Here is a 22,165-nt window from a genome sequence, read left to right on the forward strand (position 1 = left end):
TGCTGGCAGTGCAACAACAATTTGTCCTAGGGATGTTAGAATTTCATCAGTCTCAGTTTGGATGGGGGCCAGCACCCTCATATCATCAAACAATTAGTTGCGTCTGCCCTGTGACACCCATTAACCCTCAGAACTCCATGCTAATGAGAACTGTATAATCATTTCTGTCTAGGAGACAGAGGCAAGGTGGGCTTATAAAAGTGGAGAAATGAACAGAGGCTTTGGTAATTAGATGAAGATGTTTTTCCCTCTGCCTAAATCAGCAAATCATTTCTATTTGGTCAACTGAAGCACATGTATTATTGTAGATAATTACACCAGAGTGACATTTAAAGCTTTTCTTTCACATTGTTAACCACCGCAGAAAATCAAAACAACAAATGACATTAGCAAATGTTGTAATTATATCTTTGAAAACAAAAAAATGAGAAGTTTAAAAGATGATCTGGTTTCTTTTTGGATTCCTGAACAATGTAAATACTTTATATCTGTAAGTCTTTTCTCTCAGTAAATGTTCCTAATCGTCAATGGCTTGCACACAGTATGTGTGTGGAAAGGCCGGGTACGAGCCTGTGGGATCTCGGGGGAAATGCCCACAAAGACTCACTTTAGGCAGTAAGCTAATTAAAGTGGTGGAGCAGATGGTCCAGGCTTGGTCCGGACATAATGAGACGGTGAGTGGCGAGACAAACTGGACATGGCAGGACAGCTGTGAAGGGTTTGTGAGGTGACCAGAATTCAGGCATTTCCCAGGAGTGAGGCGTTGCTCCAGTCAAGAGAGTGGGAAAACTTTTGAGCACCTTTTTTAAGTAGCAGCTGGATTCGTCTGTGTTTACTTTATCCAAATGTGCATTTTTTTTACTGGAAGTGAATAACACCACACCAACATCATGTTTTTATCTTTTTTTTCTCATATTCTCAATCATTCGATCTTGGCAGGTGGTTTTTGGTAAACACCAAATCCTCAGCACCTGTTGCCAAAGGCTTTTTCCTGAGTGCCATCTCTCACCAACCCTGCATGCGTCAACTGACACACTATCCCACTGTCAGGTAAAAAAAAAAAAAAAAAAAAAAAAAAGACAACCACAAGTGTGACATAAACAACAGGGGCATTACAAAAGTGTACATGTTTTCCTGGATGGACGTTAAGTGGCACACAACAACAACAAAGGCTCAAGAAGAAGAAATTCCTAGAGGTTCAGAAACACTGTAGTGAACTCAGCTCAAAAGAAATGTCCCAGGCTCGCATTGTGCCTCGTGTGAGGAAAAGATCAAGACCAGTGGAAGCCAGTGTTCCCAGGCGTGAAGGGGTGATGTTTGAGGATGTCAGGCTGTACCTGGTAGAGAGGAAAATGGGCAGCAGTAGGAGAAGTTTTCTGACCCAGCTGGCGAGGTCAAAGGGCTTTATTGTGGACAACATCCTCAGGTTGGAAAAAGCTTGCTATTTTGTTGTTCTCTGACTGAGCAGGGCCTGACACCTAAATGTTTAGCTCAGGAGAATATATTTATGGAATGTAGGAGGACTTGGACTATTTTTTTTGTTTGTTTTGTTTATTGTGTACAGGTACCAGCCAGTATGGTTAGACCTTTCAAGGCCTTTATTATAATCCTGGTGAAATGGAAGGTCGGGGGGCTAATTAAAGGCCTGTTTGAGCATGGTTGTACTGTCATCATCCAGGCCACTAAATGCAAAATGAAGACTCATTTTCATGCTTAAATACGCATTAATTTACAATCTGTAGAAGCATGATTTAAATAATATAATGATTATCTGCACACAGATTTGTGATTTAGTTTTAACAGTTGAACCTTTTTATGGTAGAGACAAATCAAGCCATTAAATGGTTTTTATTAAAAGCAAAACTGTTAGGACATTACTGAAAAGATCAGTTCTCAGTGAGAAATTAAGTTAATTTGTGCCATTTTCATATAAACTTCAATTTTTTTATAAGAAGTTAAGGTCCAATTAGCTAAGTAGAGAACAAATATTGTCTTGTGAATAGTTAATTAAGAAGAGTTAGGGCATCTATCCTGCCTCTGCTACACCTTAGTGGATTTTACTCCTCACAGCTCCTACATTAATACATTTAGGAAGGGGTAGAAATTTGGACTCTAACTTAATGCATAGCAGCACAGAATGTAAAACAGCAGATTGACATGCAAAACACCTGAAGAAAGTAACAGAGCTATTTACTTTTTTAATGAGTTGGTGAAAGTTTTTTTTTATGAAGTTGAACTTAAGGAGAGAGGCTTTTGTGAGATTGTTCCTCCCCATTATGAATCATCCATTGTGTGGTAATTATGGAAGCAGCATGCTTTCTTCATGTTTTCTGTCTTTAATTGAAAGTATTTATATTATATTATATTATACTTTTAATTCCCTGCCAGTGAAATCAGCACAGAGGGCCTCTGCTTGACATCAGTGTTTGAGAGTCAGGTTCTTTTGAGGTTAATCATACAGTTGATGCCACTGTTGTGACATCAACTTAAAAACTTTTTTAAATGTCAACTTCTTGTTATTGGGACTGGGCAGCTTAAACTGAGACTCTGATCTCCTCTGGTGAGCAGGTGTCTTTTCAAAAGATTGTTAAAATTTGCATTTGGTTTAGGTGCTCCCTATGTTGTAAATAAATGGTCCTCTTATGTATAGTAGAACTAACATGGGTGTATGTGTAACTGCTTAAATGTGTGTTAAAGTGTGCTCTGCCAGCAGAGTGCCAGCTTGGCCGTGGCAGCATTCCCAGAAACACAGCTTGAGCGTTCCTACGGTTACACTTGGCTTGATACAATTGTTTGAAACCAACAACAGGAAGTAGAGTGTGCCTGCCTCAAACTGACATTAATTCTGCAAGCTGAAAAAACTGATATCAGCTGCAGCTGATACTGTAGCAACACCTCCCATATCTTGTCTTACAAGTTATAGGCACTCTCCCTTGAGCATATGCTCACATTTATTGCATGCTTTCCTCTCTGTATAAGAGGTAAGTACTAATACACAAACGGTCACACACAAACACTAGCCTCCCCTCTTCGTCATTTCAAGTCGGATGCATGTGGATCCGGGTATCAACATGATTGTCCCAGCTGATTGATGAGGTGCAATAAATGCTCTTTCACGAATGGCGAGAAACACACAAACATACACACATACACATTGATGTTTGACATCACACCACAATTTAAAATATGCTCATCCCTCTGAAGTTGAAACCTGGGGGCTGTTGATGTCACCATTGTCTGTTAATGTGAAGCTTTCAGTTTTCACACAACATATTTTGGAAAGGTAATGGAGGTTTTACATTTCAGACAGTGATAGACAAAGATAGACTTCTCATTTTTAGGCAAGGCAAGGTAGCATTATTTATGTAACACATTTCAAATACAGTGGCAATTCAGAGTGATTTACACAACAAAAGAAGAGCATTAGAATAGCATTAAAAACAATAGGCTATAAAAACTGAGCCTAAAGCCTAAATAAAATTAGGTAAAATGGATCAAATGAATGAAAATACATAAAAATAAAATAAAATACAAATAGACAAAGATAATAGAAACAGTTAAAGAGCAGTTACTTTGCAGTGATAATTTGTTGCCACTAATGCAACAGAGGAAGCAAAGGTGCAGCAGAAAAAAGAATCAATCAAAGGCACAGGAAAACAACTGAGTTTTCATGATAGATTTCAAAGTGGCAAGAGTTGGGACACATTTGAGATTAAAGCTGGTTCACTGCCTGTGCAGCATGGGAGCTAAAACCAGCTTCATCCTTTTTGCTTCAGGCTTTTGGTTCTACCAACACGACTTCTGGGTTTATACTCTTCTTGTTGGCTGAAATACAGCTAGATAGCTAATTAACCTAACATTAACTTAATGACAGTTTGACAGCACTTTTTCCCCAGCTGACTTGTTTTAAAATGAAGACTGTGCAAAAGAATCTTAAATATGCCTTAGGCTATGTGCATGATAATGTGCTAGGAGGCTAGGTGTGGTTCTGCACAGTGTTATACCCCAGTTCTTTTACTGGACAAATCTGAGTAAGGAAGGAGTTCGTCTTTCTTGATTTTAGTGCTGGTTTATAAAAAAATATATATAAATAAAGGTTACAGAACACAATCCGGGTTGTTCGGCTCCCTCCTTCAGACAAGCTGCTGGAGAAGAGAGCAGGGAAAAAAGCACCCGGAAACACAGAGCCTAATACATTTATCAGTTTTGGGCTGGCCCCTTACACAGACAGCTGTAAAAACATCAGGAGCTGGAGACAGTCCGATGTCTCCTTTTCTTATCTAGAGCTCCGCATGCTTGGAGCAGCTGGACATAACAAAATGAAGAATTCCATGTGTGTGTGTATGTTGTATGCGTGATGTGCAACTAAAACATCCATTCAGACATAATTCTTACACAAGATTAATACAAAAATAACTGGTGTCAAGGTACCCTTCTCAGAGTCAACATTATCTTTTAACCTTGAAGCAGAGCACACAGGAGCAGACTTGTTGTGCCTAGGAATGCTGTGTTTGGACATTGGGCACGGGAGCATTTCCTGATTCAATTTAAAATTTGAGGTCAATGAATTTATATATTTATTTATTATGTCTAATTTTATCTAAGTAGTAACAGCGATCATATGTATCTCAGTGAAGATGTCTCATGGGAGCAGCTGAAACCTTGCTGTAAAAATCTGTTATAGACATTCTTGGGTCTTTAATCTGCCTGATGGTTTTCTCTTTTGGAAAGCATGAGAGGGGAGCTGTTGCCAGGAACAGGGCAGAGAGATGACTCAAGAGAGTTCTCCATATCAAAGCCCACTGACTTTAACTAGTCCTTGTGTCTGGGCTTGGAGTCCCACTGATTCTGGGAAGCACATTCTGCTGTTGGGCCTGCATTCTCTCTAATTTGCATGTCAATCTGCTGTTTTACATTCTGGGCTGCTATGCATTAAGTTAGAATCCAAATGCAGGGACTAGGTTATATCAAGATAAACATGCCATGAGGAGAGACTGTTTTTTGTTTTTCTATGATCTTCAATCTTCCAATTCCACCATCTTGTGAATTTCAAGGCAAATCAAGCTGAAAGCCAAAACTCTATTACTGCGGTAAGACAACTGTTCACAGCAAGTGAATTTAAGCTTTTGGAAATAATAGCTGTGTCCTATAGTTAGAGGCCCTTACTGGTTCATGTCTTTGTACTGGGAAGGATTATTTTCAAACGCAGCCCATCGATGGCTGGACTGCTGAGCAGATAGAGGATTAGTGTCGCCAGTGATTTGGCCAATTAGGCCTCAGCCTGAGCTCTGCTGGGACCTCCCTTAAGGACTCTTTCCACCGATTTATTTAGGAGAGACGGACAGGAGGCGCGTGCTCAGGATAATTACACACGGCTGGGCGCTCTGATTGGGTATGGTAGTTAAAATCTGTGGCAAGAAGCAGAGGGAGAAGAAGCCATGATAAAAAAAGCCCATTGAAAAAGTCTCTGCAGAGCTGTGGAGGCACTGGTTGAATGCATTTAGTGGAGGGAGGCACTGAGGGTCTGTGCTGATTGTTGTTCACCCAGTGTTGATCTGCAAATAGCACAAGTGAGAACAAGATGCTGAGATCTGAGCTGCATTTCAAAAGCTTCACTTGAACCTCTCTAAAAGATGCCCAGACAAAACAGGACAGCTTGTTTTGTCAAATCAAGTAGTTAAAAAAATCAGTTAGACAATTAAGGCAGCCTGGGATCCCTGCTAATCCATGAATGTAGTAAGGCTTTTGTCTGCTTATGTTCTGCATTAAGAGAAACTTAATTACTTTAGGGCTGAAATCTTTCTTATGAAATCTTATGAGCCATTTGGTTGTACATGAACATAAAAACTTCAGCCTGCTGGTTCAGCTTTGTTTCTTTCACATAAGAGAGTTCTCTATCACTGGGTTTTGTCTGTGCTCTTCTCACTGAACTGGAATGGCCTTACTGTAATTATCAAAGGTAAGCAACATCTTGATCAAAATCAAATGGCTGCTGTTGGTCAGTCCTGATCAAACCATACTCACATGGGTGGCTGTGACTCAGGAGGTAGAGCAGGTAGTCTCCTAACCGAAAGGTTAGCGCTTTGAGCTGTGGCTTCTCGAGTCCACATGTCGAAATGTCTTTGACTAAGATGGTGAACTCCCAAGGATGTCACCAGAGTCTGAGTGTGAATGGATGAATTGCCAAGTAGTACAGTATGAATGCAGTTTGAGTGTGCTGCAATACATAGAAATGTACCATACAATTATAAGACCATTTACCACACTTTCCCAGTGGAAAAAAAAATCTTTTTGGTGTTAATCTTTTAATATTACATAAGAATTTTTTTTAAATCAAAGCTGTTATGGATATTGTTCCTTACTGATCATTTTAAAGAAACGTGAATACTTAAAACCAAGTTCTCAGGGACTTTAGCAACAGTTTGCTAATAGTTTAAGCTTATTGCCAGTTTTAGGCTAAGAGTGCTCACCAGTGTCACTGAGCTTTAAAAGGAAATAAAACCATAAAACTATAAACAGAACCAACCATTATTACAGTTTTTTTTTTTGTCTTCCTCTATAGCGATGTGGTCACTCATGTTGTGTCAGAGGACTGCCAGGCTTCGTCACTGTGGACGTGGCTAAAGGAGTGTGCTCTGAAGAACCTACCCAACATGCATGTGCTAGACATCAGCTGGTTCACTGACAGCATGAGAGAGGGGAGACCTGTTGCTGTGGAGACCAGGCACCTTATTCAGGTTTGTGTGTGTCACAAATGTCTAGATAGATGTAGGGTAAGCGCCAAACAGGAAACTTTTTATAGAGTGTATCAAATAGAAGTACACTGTTTGATGATTTGAGGAAACATAATTTAACACTTTTTATCCAGATATACTCCATTTAGGTATGTAGTAAGCTTTTCCCTCTCCCTACAAATCTATAATGTCAACCTTGTGACAGGGAGGATACACTTCTCTCTCAGTTCATATTACCACACTCCACCTAGCTGAGCAACAGAAACATCTCCCATATTGTGTGGGAGTGTGAAATCAACCTATCCGCTGGACATCAGGGTCCAGAGCGACCCACTAACTGCAAGACATACACACAGACACACACATATTTTCCCCTGTGGCTGGCGCTACAAAGGCTTGGCAACATATAGATCCAAAATAAAGAAATGCGTTGTCTCTTTTTTCCTCCCATGGCAGAGAGGGAAAAACACTCAACTCCTGAAGTAACATTTGCCAGGCTCCATGTACTTTTTCTCCTAACAGCCTGTGACAGCATTAACAGTCATGAGGACATTTACTGTGTTTGTGCCTTCATGTAATATACCCACAGAATGCTCTTGTCTGCTCTAGCACTGTTTCCACACAGCCACGTGAGTGTGGAACATCACTGGTGCGCTTTTAGTTTGCTGCATCATTAAGTGACAAGGCTAATGACGCCATGCTGACATTTATTGACCCATCTCCCCAAGTAACCACAAGCCCACTCCTCTGCTTGTTTTGTAATGCATTTCCTCTCTGGAGCCATTGAGGTATCGTGCGGAGGCATTTATATATGTGTGGCACGTGCAGGAGTTTTTTTTATGAGTGATAAATCTATTTAAGAAGCTACCATGAGGAGATGAAATAGTCCCCAAACAGGTTACTTCTTGGGCACATTTGCCTACAGCTCCTCTTGATAGCCTGAAAATATAATGTGTTTCACTAGAATAAATATTCTACAGGAAGCCAGGGAGGAATTTTAAGTATTAAACCCATTGAAATGTAATACTTTCCATTACTTCACAGTTTACAGAGAAGCTGTTTAGCCTGTTTAAGTAAAGAGGTGGCAAGATGTAAGAATATGCTGCATGAATGGAACAAAAATAGAAAGGATTGCTTGTCATTTAGAGTTTGGACCTAGCTTGTGAACACACAATATGTCTACCTTCACTCTTGCGCTAGGCGACAAGCAGGCTGGTCGTCTGAGGAGTATGGCTGTGGGTTAGTGTGTAGACACGTGGGTACAGAAGAACATCAGTGGCCTTTGTCCTGCTTGTAAGCCCGAGAGGATTTTATTAATCCACCTGGGTGCACTCCTCCATCTGTGTATCTCTGAGATGTAGAGGAGAGTGGCCTAGGTCCTGTAGTGCTAACTGTACCTCTTCATCTCAGCAGATGGCATGTGGAGAAATTAAGCTGCAGCATGAAGACTGCACACATTTGTTTAGTTACGTCTCAGCCATTCAGTAAAGGTGAAGAGAATACTAGCGAGGAGACCAGAAGGGGATGAGCTGTCTCTGAGTTTGGTCTGAGAGCTTTAACTTCCACAGAGGTATAGGCCATATATAATAACTGAGCCCTGATGGTAGTGATGGTCATACGAGGCCCCATGAAGCTTTGAACCTTTTGGACCATTGTATCGAAAATTGGTTCACTACTCAAAGCTTCATTCATTGAGCACGTGGGTGACATCTGCTGGCACAGTGGTTGTTGTACAGCCTTACAAAGGTGACGCTGATGCACCTTGTGTGTGCACTGTCAGTTTTGTTGTAATGTAGAAATTACTTAAATAAAGCTGAAACTTTACATGTGTCTGTTTTTCTTTTTTGCCTTATAAAGTATCTGAAATTAAATGTTGACTACCTAAGTAATCATTCTTCCCCAAGAATTCCCAGAAATATAAAATGGATTTAAAATTATTCATCCCAAATTACACACTGGACAGTCCAAATATTTAAAGGGTTCAATGAGGCTGTGGATGTAATCAATGCTACCTTATTCGGTGGCACCAATTCAAAATGTTCCAACACTTGTGACTGTTTCCTTAATAGCTCCATAGCAAGGCAATCCAAAATGTGTTGACAAGAGGTAAGACACAGAACACAGTTTCATACATCCTAAATACATCTGTATTGCGCCAATGTTTCAAGGGTCCGCCTATCGAACCAAACCAGTCAGCTGATTCAATCTGAATGAAGCAGAGAAGTGGTTCGAACGTCATCAGCCATGTGGTTTTTCCTGATTTGAAGCAAAGTCTGGCACAGTGCTTCAGAAAAATACCCTTCTGAGTTTGAAGCAAGCTTCGGAGCTTTGGTGTCAGAGGGAAGATCACTACCTGATGGGAAGCCCCAGCTCTACATGCTGATGCACAGACATTTGTCTGCCTTTGTGTCTGCCTCAATCCCATGTTGGATTAAACAAACTGAAGCTGAGGTGGAAAAGCAGTGGAGAACCCCACTGTTGTCTAAAAAGTGTGCAGTTGGGAAGTTTCTAAGGCAGTTTTACTTTTGACTGGCAGAAAAATTGTGCTGTGAAATATATTCAGTTATTCTTTTTTTTTTTTGAGAACAGGAAAGGCTCCTGGCAGAGAATAAATGATGAACATTTTTGAATCTCTTACTGATTGATTCAACCCAGCAGTGTGAAAGTTACTTTTAATTTTTCTTTTTTTTTGAGACACCCCTTTTCCTTCTGCAGCATCCATCCCAGTCAACACTGTGGTGACAATCTCTCCATTTACCTCTTCCTCCTCTCTCAGTATCAGTCTTACACCCAAACCATGGATAATTTTATGGACACTAAATTCCCTTTTGTGATGTATAATTGTCTGCAAGAATATTAATATTACATTGGTAATCCTTTTGACACAAATTTTACAAATGGGGAGCTGTTTCTTTGTAGAATGAAAAGGCAATTTACAGGAAGCAAATTGGATGATGGCAAGCAGATTTATAATGCCATGGGTTAGGTAGTGTAATGGATTTGGATGCTACCAGACTGTGAGATGAGTGTCATTAGCCTGTTGCCCTGGAGACACACAGTCATAAAAATAACTTCTCTAAGGATATGGCTGCATTTTTATGTAATTCAGTTTGAACTATTGGTTCTGTGCTAGTGAGGAATACACACACATTTACACATCTAGCTTGTCAACAGTTTGCCAGGGTTCAGAAATTAGCATGATATATGACTGTGTGCTGTATGTGTGCAATGATGATGAGTTTCTGGTTATTTTTGTACACAGGACACTTTGCCCACAGAAGGTTCTACACCCACACCTGTGGCCACAGTTTCTCAATATGCCTGCCAGAGACGGACAACCACAGAAAACAAAAACCAAATTTTCACAGTAAGAAACTGTTATCTCACCTCACTCTGGACACAACTGAACTTTTGCATGTTTATTTGAAAGAGGCTGTTGCTCTGACTTTATAATGGCTCCATAATCTGTTCTGCTCTAATTGGATGACTGGCTTTGCTGCCCTCACCAGCATGCTGACACAAGTCTCCCCAAAATACATTAACCTGCAAATGAGTAGCATCTGCAGCTGCAGCACGTTGGAGGTGCAGCAGCTGACATACCCATGATCCCTGGCACGGGAGCAGGCATGGACACGCCCTGAGGCGTGTGCTACGCCAAGATGGGCAATGGACGTGACACTCCTCACAAACAGTAATGGATCTGTCCCTGTGTGGGGAAGTTGAGGTGGTTGATAGGAGCACTCAGGTTTCTGCATGGAATGGGGAAGTGATTAATTTGCTGACTGCAGGTATACAGTTTAAAACCAGTTAATAGGAACAAATCAATGTCACATGCAGTCGGCATATTAACCAAACAAACAATAAACCACCGTGCAAACCACCATATTGTAAGGAAAGCATTGGGTGATTTAATTGATGATTACTCATTAATGGCATTTTCTAGCTTCATAACTGTCAGTGTTTTTTCCTTTTCTTTTCTTTAATCATTGTTAACTGTTTGGGTTTTGAACTATTAGGAAATGCAAGCCATTTGAATATATCACACAGGGCTTTGTTTAATTATGGCAGACTTTTTCAATATTTTCTGACATATTATAGGCTAAACTATAAGTCTAGAGCAAAATGAGTCATGAAATAATTTACAGATTAACCTATAATGAAAACTTATAAGTTTAATAGAATCACTGTGGCTTAATGGTACAATCAGAATCAGAATCAGAACCAGAATCTGCTTTACTGACCAGGTATGTCGGACACATGAGAATTTTGAATCTGGTACATCAGCTCTCAATGTGTATGTACATATTTCCATGCAAGGGGCAAGTAAACAGTAAACCCATATAAGGCTGTGTAATATAACAAAATAAGCAGTATTAACAAGCGGGGGGTGGGGGTGGGGGTGGGTTCTATAGCCAGTGATGGTTTTCAGGCTCCCTCACACAGACCAGGGGTCGCTGGCTGAAACCTGAGCTTTCATCTTTTCAGAGTAGCTCCTCTTTGCTGCTCTGATCTCCCTTCTCAGTGTGTTTCTGGCCTGGCTGTACAGAGTCCTGTCCCCACTTCTGTAGGCCTCCTCTTGGCACGACGAAGCTGCTTGAGTCTTGCTGTAAACCAGGGCTTGTTGTTCTATGTGCAGAAGGACTTTTTTGGGCACGCACACATCCTTACAAAATCTGATATAAGATGTCACAGAGTCAGTGAGTTTGTCCAGGTCTGTAGCTTCAGTCTCAAATACACTCCAGTTTGTGCAGTCAAAGCCGGTCTGTACCTCTGACTTAGCCTCTTCAGTCCAACTCTTCACTGTTTTGACCACAGGCCTCACAGCTTTAAGCTTCTGCCTATAGGTTGGAATAGGATGGACCATACAGTGATCAGAGCATCCGAGGGCTGCATGGGGGACAGAGTGATAGGCATCTTTTATAGTTGTGTAGCAGTGGTCTAGTGTATTTTTGTCCCTGTTTGGACAGGTAACGTGCTATCTGTATTTGGGCAGTTCGTGGGTGAGATTTGCTCTGTTAAAGTCCCCTAGAACAGTGAGTGGAGAGTCAGGATGCTCTAGCTCCACGCTAGTGGAGCTCTAGCTTGGTCAGAGAAAAAAAACAGTGTATATGTACACCACTGTCAGTGTTGGTCCATTTTATTCATTTCCGCTGAGTCTTTCTGATCCATCTGTCTTGATGCAATATTTGGCAGAGAATATGAAATTGGAGGGCTTAGATGTGCAGTATCACTGTGAAGTGATTGACAGACCTAGTATCTGTGTTTGCGTGGGAGTGTGGAGACCCACTGATGAGTTTCTGTAAGACCTATTAAACACAGCTTACTGAGGGTCTCTGAAGCATGTGTTTCATAATGACTTTTCAGTTCCCAGTGACAGTAAATGTACATAATAGATACACACACATACACTGACATTCGTCCACGTGTGCTTTCATGCTTATAATGAAACTCTGGCAGACACATTTGTCCCAAATACCATAAATTTAGTTTTATCCAAATTCAGAGATAGTTTATTACTATCAGACCAAGTTATGTATGTTACAGTTTTGGAAGTAGCCAGATATGAATTACTGCTGCTCCTTTATAGTTACTGTAAATAACATGCTTGAAAAGTTCATTCACTAGCAAGAACCACACAGTTGGAATGAATTTATTGTTCATGAACTGCTTGTGACTAGGGAATAGACATTTAGAAGGCAAGGTATCATCTGAGGTGATGATGCCTGAACTTCAGAATAACAATCTTCCATTTCTCACTCATTAATGAAAGGAAAAGGAAAGAAGAAGCTTGTCTAAAGGCAGTAATGAAAACATTCACAACAAAACTCACACCTTGAAAGACAATATTGTGTCAGTTAATGGTTGCGATGCCATGTTGAGCTATATTATTCTCTCACTCATTTCAAGCTTTCATGGTTCAGACATGCAGTAGTTTAATCCAGTATATGGAAAGCAGTATTTTGGTACATGCTTCTGTGTGGCATGGTTGTCCAGTGCCACTACTGTCACCTAGCAACCCCAGTCATACGAATTTGTCTTCAAGTGACATTTTTTCATTATTTGTGTGACAGTTTTTATATATTATTTGCAATAAGAAAACCCCTGCCAATACAGCATTTGCTCTTGACTTTTAGAATCTGGATGCCTGAACTGAAAACTGAAATTAACTTTATTTTATATACAAATTCCAGTTGCTTTAAAGCTTCTACAATATAATTTCAAACTGGAGGACTTTTATGATCCTTGAGGTAATGTTTTATGTCATGAATGCAGACCACAGAATGAATACATATCTGCATAACTTCCACAACAAAGCACCTTAAACTGTCTAAGACAACTGCTTGTAAGAAGAATGATCAGTTCTTTCATGATAAATGATGTATTACCAAGAAAATTGTATTTTATTTACCTGAAAATACATTATTCCCCAGTACTCATAAAACAGCTTTTAACAAAAAACATAGCTGCTAGTAATGCAATTTCTCCAACAGTGTTGACAAGAGGCTAAAGCAGCTACTCTGTTTTGTTCTTTTACAAAACAAGAAACAGTGCAGAATTGTTTTAAACTAATATTTCTGTTTTTGGTGCCTTTTAACAAATACCATTTCCCATAAAAATCTCCTATAGGAATATGTGAATGACTGCTCTAAATGAGGCAGCTGACAACTAGGGAAACATCAAGTGACAGCCTGGAAAGACAGCTTACCCCATTTGGGCTAACTTGAACTGGAAATCCATAATGGTAGTAACCTAGTTTTTAGACTGCATCAATAAAAACCACTGTACAATTAAGCAAAAAGTCAGGATCGGGTGTGGAAGTTGGCAATTGAGTAGGGAGAGCATTTCACTGGAAGCTACAGTGTCAATGGTAGGGGAAGGACAGCTGCAGATATGCTCTTGTGGCTGAAAGACACAACATGGACATACAATATACCAAGGGATAAGATGAGCTTGGGAATAGATGAAGCTTCTGCTGTCAAAGGACTTAGAAGTGATATGTACTTCTTAAAAGAAAGGTGAGACAGGTAAATGCAGAACTTGCAGTGTTCACTCATGATACTTTTAACAGAGGTATGTGGTGTATTACTTGTTAAGATGAGGTATCAGAGAGTGACAAATAGATATTAACTTGGTTGGTTGAGCTTCTGAGCATTCTGCTGCTGGTAGCAGCACTTTGTGTTTGGTGATTTGGTATTACAGACCAAGGGGCTTAATTCATTCAGAGGAATTGCTGAGTGGTCGCTTGTTGGTGAGATTGGTGGAATTTTGCAGTGATGGTGGTTGGACTACTGAGCAGACCTGGCACTCAGATGAAGCTGCTTATCAAGTTAACTTGAACAAATACAGCATACAATTAAGGCTAGGTCAAACCGCTGAGTATTTTTTCTTTACTTGGGTGACGGTAAGAGTTACTGTACTCTATAAGCAGCTTAAACACATTAGATCAAGTTAAAATTACTGTAGCTTAGGGGTAGAGAATGGTGTCCTGTCTTGCCAAGAATTACATAAAAAGACTGTTACCACTTTTAAGTCTCTGCCTTAAGCACCGAGAGTAAAAAGGTTAGCTTACCTCTACCGCTCACTCAGTAGCTCATTGGCTCATTGGCCGCACTGGTTGGTGTTCATCAACAAACAGTTAAAGTGCACAGCTCTCAGTAAAACCATAAGATATTGTTTTAACATTTCTATTTAACAAGATACAATATTTATGCTTTAGATGTTCTCATAATCACATTCTTTTAAATTTGCACAGAGTACCCATTTCCCTTTTCTTTTAGTCTTTATGCTAAGTTAATTGCCTCCTGGCTCCAGCTTTATAATTTATGTGGAGACATGTGAGAATGATATCAATCTTATTGTTTAATTCTCAGTAAGAAACTGAATAAGCATGTTTCCCAAAATGTCAGCTACTGCCACAGATGATGAGATACACTCTGGGAGCAATGGGACTGTACAGCATCTGCTTCTGTGTGTGTATTTGCATGAACAAACAGCATTTTCAGATATAATGTATATCTTGTTTTAGTAGTAATACCCAAGGACAAGCTATGAATATATCAAAGTGACCCATTTTCACCACCATCAGAAACAATTTATTTGATCAACTAGACCAGTTTATTTTACAAAGATACCATGTAGTGAGGCAAATATTCAATACCCAGGGGCTTTAAATGATGCTGTTTGAACATACAACTGTATGAGTAGCAGGGATTTATTAGACAGACACAAAGTGTTGGAGAAAATAAACAGCACTGATTTTAGGATGGAGGGGAGAAGAGATGCACCTGGGGCCAGCAGAGCATCCTGGTGAAGGAGGAGGGAGTACTGTAGGTGGTGTGGAGAGGTGTCAGGATTAGGAGGAGAGGATGAGAACCAGCTCAACAACAATACTCCAGTGAGGTGTCAGTCACAGGCAGCAAGCAGCCCTTCATGCACTTTTTTTTATTCCTGCTCCCTCTTTCTTCCTTACCATCTTTGCCTCTTGCTGTTTCTCCCCTGTACCACTTGCCCCAGACTTTTTGTTATGTTTATTTTTCTTTTTTTTTCTTTTTACTGTGATCTCCCTCACTCTTATGCTTTCTTACTTTTGCTCTAACAGAGAAATCCATACTGTCTTTTTACACATCAGACTTACACCTTTTCTTTTTTATCTGATTAGCCTGGAGTCTTGTGCTGTCAGAATTTCCCCATAAGCCTGATGTATGGTGACAAAAAATTGTGTCTTGGCTGATTGACGTGCAACATCAAATGTCTTTTCTTTAGTGACAACACACACCCATATAGATTAGCACAAGGCCTCCATGATACTGAGTAGAAGCAGCACTGATGAGGAGAAGGGTAGAGGGGGGGATGGGAGTGCTGAACTTTTAATGCATCAAATGGACTCCCTAACAAACAAAAAAGCTTTATTGATCAAAAATGGGTCAAATTTTGAAAAGATGTATGAAAGTTTTATTGCAGTACTCTTGCAATAACTAAATGTGTTGATAGATTTTGAATTACAATGTCTTCAGCTTTCACTGGAAGATACACACACTCATCATTCAGCCTTCATTTGATATAAACCTTCAAATTCAAAAATAAATCTAGAATTAGAGTTAATAGTGTTAAAACTCTTCTCAGTGGATTCTCTGACCTCCTTTCATGATTTCCTTTGGTCATGCAGTGAGGCGGGATGCTGTGCGAACATGACTCACAGGCATGTCCGTGATGTCCGGCAGTGGGGGGTAAATCGGTGCGCTATATCAACGTCCCTGCACACCCAGTTTCTCTACCAGCCTTAACTTCTCATTTATTATTAGTTGAGCACTTATGCAGGATGGGTTTTCAAGCCTCCAGTACTAAATCCATGCAGCTGCTAAGACAGCATGACTGTTGTTAGACTGACTGCACAGGGTGTGAGTGGGTGAGGTTTTAACATTATATTTTTCCATAGGCAAGATAATGTGGTGATATATATGGGTATTCTACTTTGATCATTTCAGCTGCTGTCTTGAGACAATAATCAACAAGAAACACTAACTAGGTCAAGTCAGCTCCTCTAGTATTAATAAAGTAACTTCAGATTTGAAGAACAACACCATGATTTTGGAAAATTCTGTTATTATTTTTTTAAAACAAGCTGTGAGCACAGCATTGACACAACTGATATGGTGGCTGTATTAACAAAGAGTTGCCTATTTACACATCTGGCCATCTCACACATGATCACTCTCCTTGTATCTCTGATCTGATCTCTTTTTAACTGATAAACTCTGCACTTGGTTCACTAGCTTAGTGCTAACTTTGTCTTCCATGGGTCTATTAGAGCTTCTTTTGTTGAATACACCTGCCTGCTGTGTTTGGCAGAAAATAGGGTTGATGAAATTAGAGTCCAAACACATCCACACAAATTTCTTGTAGTACTCCCTGCACACTAAACAGAAGTCTGCCCTGTCACCTATCCAATTACATGCCTGCTTCTCCTATTTATTACATGCCTTGAGGAGAACCCAGCTGTGTGTGTGCATGCTAGCACTTGCGTGCGCATGTGTTTGGGTTTAAGGGGTCGTTCCCTTTCCATGTGCTGCAGTGAACGGGTCAGTGCTTCTCCTGGGTGAAGTAAAGTCTGCTGCTCACTGACCTGAAGCGACATGTCTGTACAGGACTACTGGTGGTGCAGTGACCTCACATCATGGCTTGGCTGGGGGGAAAAAAGGCATAAATATGGCCGAGCCTGTCCTGAGCTCTGTTCACATTAGCCTGCATCATGTCCATGGGACCTGGATTACCTGGGTTTAGAATTAGAATTTAGCTTTAGTCCCTTTAGTGACTTTCAGGCACTGTTCCATGGTGGACTGGTTTTTCAGCTGACATTTCACTTATATGACTTTCTATTATTATTAAACATAAGTGATTCATGCATTACATACAGGAAGGAGAAGCAACATACTAGATTTAGTATAATATGAAACAGTGAAGCACATGTCATGAGCGATTACAGACTAGATTCTAACATCCTTATGCTATTTAAGGGTTCTCTGTTGTCTGTTTTCTTAAACCTTCACTAAGTATTTTGTTATTATTGTTCAAGATTTAAGATTCAACAAGCTTTACTGTCCTTTCACAATATGTACAGACATAAAGTGGACTGAAATGTTGTTCCTCTAGGCCCACGATGTAATACATACTTACAAACACACACTCAAACAGATAATAAAATAACTAAAAAACAAGACATTAGGTTAAGCACAAGACAAAAAATAGTTAAAATAAATAGTATAAAATGACAATGTAATAAAGTGACAATGCATTTTAATGTGCAAACTGAAAGATGAGTTGCTGATTTTTACAGAATCCGAGGGTGTACACATATGGTACTACTTTTGTACACTAGGGGTTTATTGATCTGTGGTGTGAGTAGTAGGTAGTATTAGTTGGCAGGAGCATGAAGAAGTAGTGGGAGGGGTCACACATGATGTTAGTGGCTTTGTAGGCACCTTGTGTCTGGAAAATGTCCTGTAGTGATAGCAGATGCACATCGATGATTTTTTCTGCTGTATTCACTGTCCTCTGTAGGGACTTGCAGTTAGAAGCTTTGCAGTTCCTCTACCAGACAGCTTTGTTGAGAGGTTACTTGTAGTGTCGAGCCCAGTGAGAATCAAACACTGTCTTCTCTGGCTGCAGAAGATGAACATATCAAGTTACATGAAATTACACAACACACAATGACTTCTAACCTCTGTCACTGTTAAACACTTTGCCAGATATAATCCAAAGAAAAACATTTTTTTTTTTAAATTAAGTTTCTTCCAAGCATCTAAAACTATGAAAATTGATACTGCGAAAAACAAAGTGGAAAACAACAATGCACAACTTTCAGGTTTCATTGGAGAACATAGATAAACTGAATGTCCTGGGCATTTTGAAGGAGGTGCATTCACTTTAAGAGTAGTAGTAGTACTGGCCAACATTGTAACTGGACCTCATTAAATGTTCAGAGACCTCGTGGTCACTGGTGTACCTGTGCACCTTTCCAGCATTGTGGTTGAGTGGGGTTCAATCTAAACTAACAGCCTGACAGCCACATTTCATACATTGATTGGCCAGGCGAAAGTTTACATGGTTGGATCTTCTCTCTCAAGTTTTCTTTATCCAGTCTCCACACAGGTGTTTCTGTTATTTTTGTGCATTTAAGCAAGTAGATAATATGAATGCATTCAAGAAGAGACTGAAAGAATACAGCACTATACCATGTGTATTTTATTTATTGTTAATTATTATTCCTCAAATCTCTTACTGATGGTCCCATATTTTTGATGGGAGCACAGCTACCAACATTTTTGCCTTCCAACATGGTTGGATGACACATAGCATTAATTAATTAATTCTTTTCAAGCATAACTTGACCCTTAGATATTAAGCCAGCATTGGAGAAAGAGGGGGAGTATTTTCTGCTGCTGAGCTGTAAAATTAAGCATTTGATTCGAGTCGGAGAGCTTCACATAATGTTTCTTTATTGCACAGTTCAACAGCACAAAGTGACTACGTTCCAATAATTACAACAAGGATATGTGCACCACTAGCCAAATGATTAATGCACATGGCCATTAATGTGTGAAGTGATCTTGGTGACACTACAGTATATGAGTAAAGTTACTGAATATTTTCCCCATTAAAACTTCCCCCAAGTTATGAAAAAACATATTTTTCCTAACTAAGGGTTGTAGTATAACCAGCAGATGGCCATTGATGTGTGAAGTAGCATTAGTAATACTACAATGGGTAAAAGTTATTGAATATTTGTATAGTAGGCTGATCTCATTTCAGTATTGCACTTTGTAAATGGCCCCTGCACACTCGTCTCACGACTGGCTGCACATTGAGACCATTGTTTTATTTTGTATAGGCTTCACCCTCTAAGAGCTGTCGTTATTGGGTTTATCCCTCGCACATGCGCAGTCCTGGAAAAGTTTCTTTCCCCACCCTGTGCCCTGCACTGGGCTGTCCCCGCTCAGATCTGCTCTGGTGACACAAAAGCCAATGTGACCTGAGTTCAACTCCCTCTTTTTCTTCAGCAGTCTAAAGAGCGATGATGAACAATGGCTAAAGAGCAAAGATCATCTAACGCTGGACTCCAGAGCCGCACCGCCATCATCGTTTGCCCAAGCTGCGATATGGGCTTCATCACACCCAGCGACCTGCACCCCTGCCTCGGTGTGGCGCATGCCAAGCTGGCACCCCTGGGCCACTTGCCCTTTCTGTACATGCTTGCACACGGCGGAGAAGCAGCATCGATCTGTGGCATTTGATGCCATCAGAGAGCATGATCCTGACCATGACAGCAGCTGGGCAATGATCTCTTGGTGGATGACCCCCTGGAGTTCCTTGGCATGTGCAGCGCAGACAGGCCTGAGTCCGTTGGCTTGCTTCCCTCCATCGCTGGCTTCCCTGACTCTCCCCTCGACCCATCAGCTGACATGGATGCCGGTGGAGACGAGCTCCCTCCAGCACAGCAGCACGCTCCCACTGCCGGTCAGCCTCTGGCCTTCGGGGCTCTGCTCCATGATCTGCCTGACATTATCAGATGGGTGGGCAGCCTGCACCTGAACAAACCCCCCTGCTGAGCCCCCCTCGAAAGCTACAGCAACAATTACAGAAGGTGGGGAACATGCGTGAACGTCCAGAAACAACCGGACACAACAGCCCTTTTCAGGGCCACGCCCAAGTCCGTAAAGAGCAGTTTTCTGACAGTTCTTCTTCCTCTTTCTTTGAATCTGCACTGTCTGTTTGCACACACGTTTCCCTACCACACAGTTTTCCCCTCACACAGGCTGTGCCATGGGATGCACTGAATACAATTCATTCTCTCCCCATTGTCACATCTAATGAAGCATTCTCCACCACTACGGTGGAAGTAAAGGCACTGCCATCGTCCCTCTGCAGTCTCCCATCCATTGGTGCGTGAGTGGCGGTTTGTCTCCCACACATGCTGCTTTCAGTAAAGTGCTGGAGACAATAGTAGCATCGCCAGCAGATTCTGCTGCACTGACGATGGAGTTGCAAGAGCTATTGACAAAAAAAATGCAATCTCCATGGTCCCGCCTAGTCAGGAGTACAAGGGTTTCTACTCGCGCTACTTCCTGGTTCCCAAGAAGTTGGGCCCATCCTCGACCTGTCCCTCTTCAACAAATACATAGTGAAGAGGCCATTTCACATGCTCACCATAAAGCAGGTGCTTGAGTGTGTATGTCCGGGTGACTGGTTCGTACTTTCATGTGCCCATCATCCCCAAACACAGGAAATTCCTGTGCTTCTCTTTCCAAGGTGTGTGGTTCCAATACAACTGGTTGCCCTTTGGTTATTCTCTGGCCCCCTGCACATTCTTCAAGTGCATGGAGATGGTACTGAAACCATTATGTAGGAAGGGAATCAGAATCCTTTTTTATCTTTTTTAGAAAAGTTTCTTCTTTGAAGCTAATAATCATACATGTGGGTTAGATAAAACCTTGTCTGAAAGAGGAATCCAGTGTATAAACACACCAAATGAAAACTAAATTGTAAGATACTAACTGTGTAGAATTTTGTGCTATGTGCTTCTTCAAATGAGTGAAATGTGATAACTGTTACTTTTAGATGTGATACAAAACTATTATTTTGAGTGGTTAGAATAAATGTTCACATCGGATACTGTAGTTACTCTGACAATTCTTGTTAATATCTTTTTGATTGCGTTCAAGCTGGTGGCTGAACAGAAAGAGCTACAGGATATCTGGTACCTTCTTGCTTCAGTACCAAACTAGCAAAATTAAATTCTCAAATTATTATAGGCACAAACCCACCTGCAGCTCTTCATTTTGAATGTTTTGTTACAACCCACATAAAATATTGCCTGATTAGGTAATGAATGGCTGTATTGATGATCATTCTGTCCTGTGGTCACATGGTTTCTTCCACTTGGTTCCATGACAGTAGCTCATCATCATCACAGACTGTGAAACAGTCCAGCTTAAAGCAGTGCCAAATGTTCATCTGTGAGAGAGCATGTTCTATTTAGGAAGTGTGACAATGAAGCTGTTTCAACAAGTGTTGTTCTCTTGAAATATCAATCCATCACTTTAAATGCAGACAAAATAGAACGGTCATCTAACAGAATCAGCCTGTTTCTCTGTTAGTTACCACGATAGCTCAAAAGAAAGCTGAGTAAAAATTTAGTACTTAGACAATAAATATCTATTTAGGATATAGATAGAATAATACGCATGTGGCCATTTATTAAACACAAAGGGCTTTATATTCCTGCTAGTTCAATTTCTGCATCTGTTCATTATGAAATTTTCCTCCAACACACATCTACTTTTTTTGCACACTAGTGTGTTTGGTAATTTCCTGAAAAATTGTGAATAATGACAGCCACACTTTCACAGAGTTCAAGGTGATGTCTTCAGATGTCTTGTTGCCAAAAACCTCAACATGTAAAACTGCAACTCATTACATCTAAGAAACTGGAACCAGGAGGATTTGGTCATGTTTCTGTAAATCCAGGCTACACTCTCTTTTCTGTTCCGATTTCCATCCTGACAGAAATATCCGGTTTTTCAGCTGTTAAATGTTCTGTTGTGTTCATTTATTTGTCTGTAGGACTGTATGTAAATGTAGGAACATCTGCTGGTTCTTCACTACAAGCAGCTCCTCTCATATATTCTGCTAGCTGCCTTTTGATCCATTTTAAAATAAAAATTCTGATTTGTAATCTGTTGAAATGATCAGTTTCTGAATTTAAAACTGGAGGACTGTGTGGATTAATTAATTCATTTAGTCTACGATCCTAGTTGTAGTTTATTTGAGCATATTAACATGTTGCCTTTTGTAGAGGAGAAGTCACTGATTGCCCCTTTAGGGAGCCTGTTTTGAAAGTGGAGAATGTGAGGCCCTGCCTGGTGTTCGCTAGA

General features: G+C 40.5%; 1 protein-coding gene across 1 annotated transcript in view; it reads left to right on the forward strand.

Annotated features, from left to right (window-relative positions):
- Nucleotides 1–1,232: 1,232 nt before the first annotated feature.
- dntt (deoxynucleotidyltransferase, terminal) overlaps nt 1,233–22,165 on the forward strand; it is a 101,401-nt gene continuing 80,468 nt past the window's right edge. Inside the window, exons 1-5 of the mRNA XM_020601464.1 lie at nt 1,233–1,426; nt 6,563–6,737; nt 9,997–10,101; nt 19,559–19,804; nt 20,954–20,988. Coding sequence (XP_020457120.1) covers nt 1,233–1,426; nt 6,563–6,737; nt 9,997–10,101; nt 19,559–19,804; nt 20,954–20,988 — 755 coding nt within the window. The remainder of the gene's footprint in view (nt 1,427–6,562; nt 6,738–9,996; nt 10,102–19,558; nt 19,805–20,953; nt 20,989–22,165) is intronic.

The sequence above is a fragment of the Monopterus albus genome, unplaced genomic scaffold (assembly GCF_001952655.1).
Source record: "Monopterus albus unplaced genomic scaffold, M_albus_1.0 scaffold3.1, whole genome shotgun sequence".
Taxonomy (NCBI): Eukaryota; Metazoa; Chordata; class Actinopteri; order Synbranchiformes; family Synbranchidae; genus Monopterus; species Monopterus albus.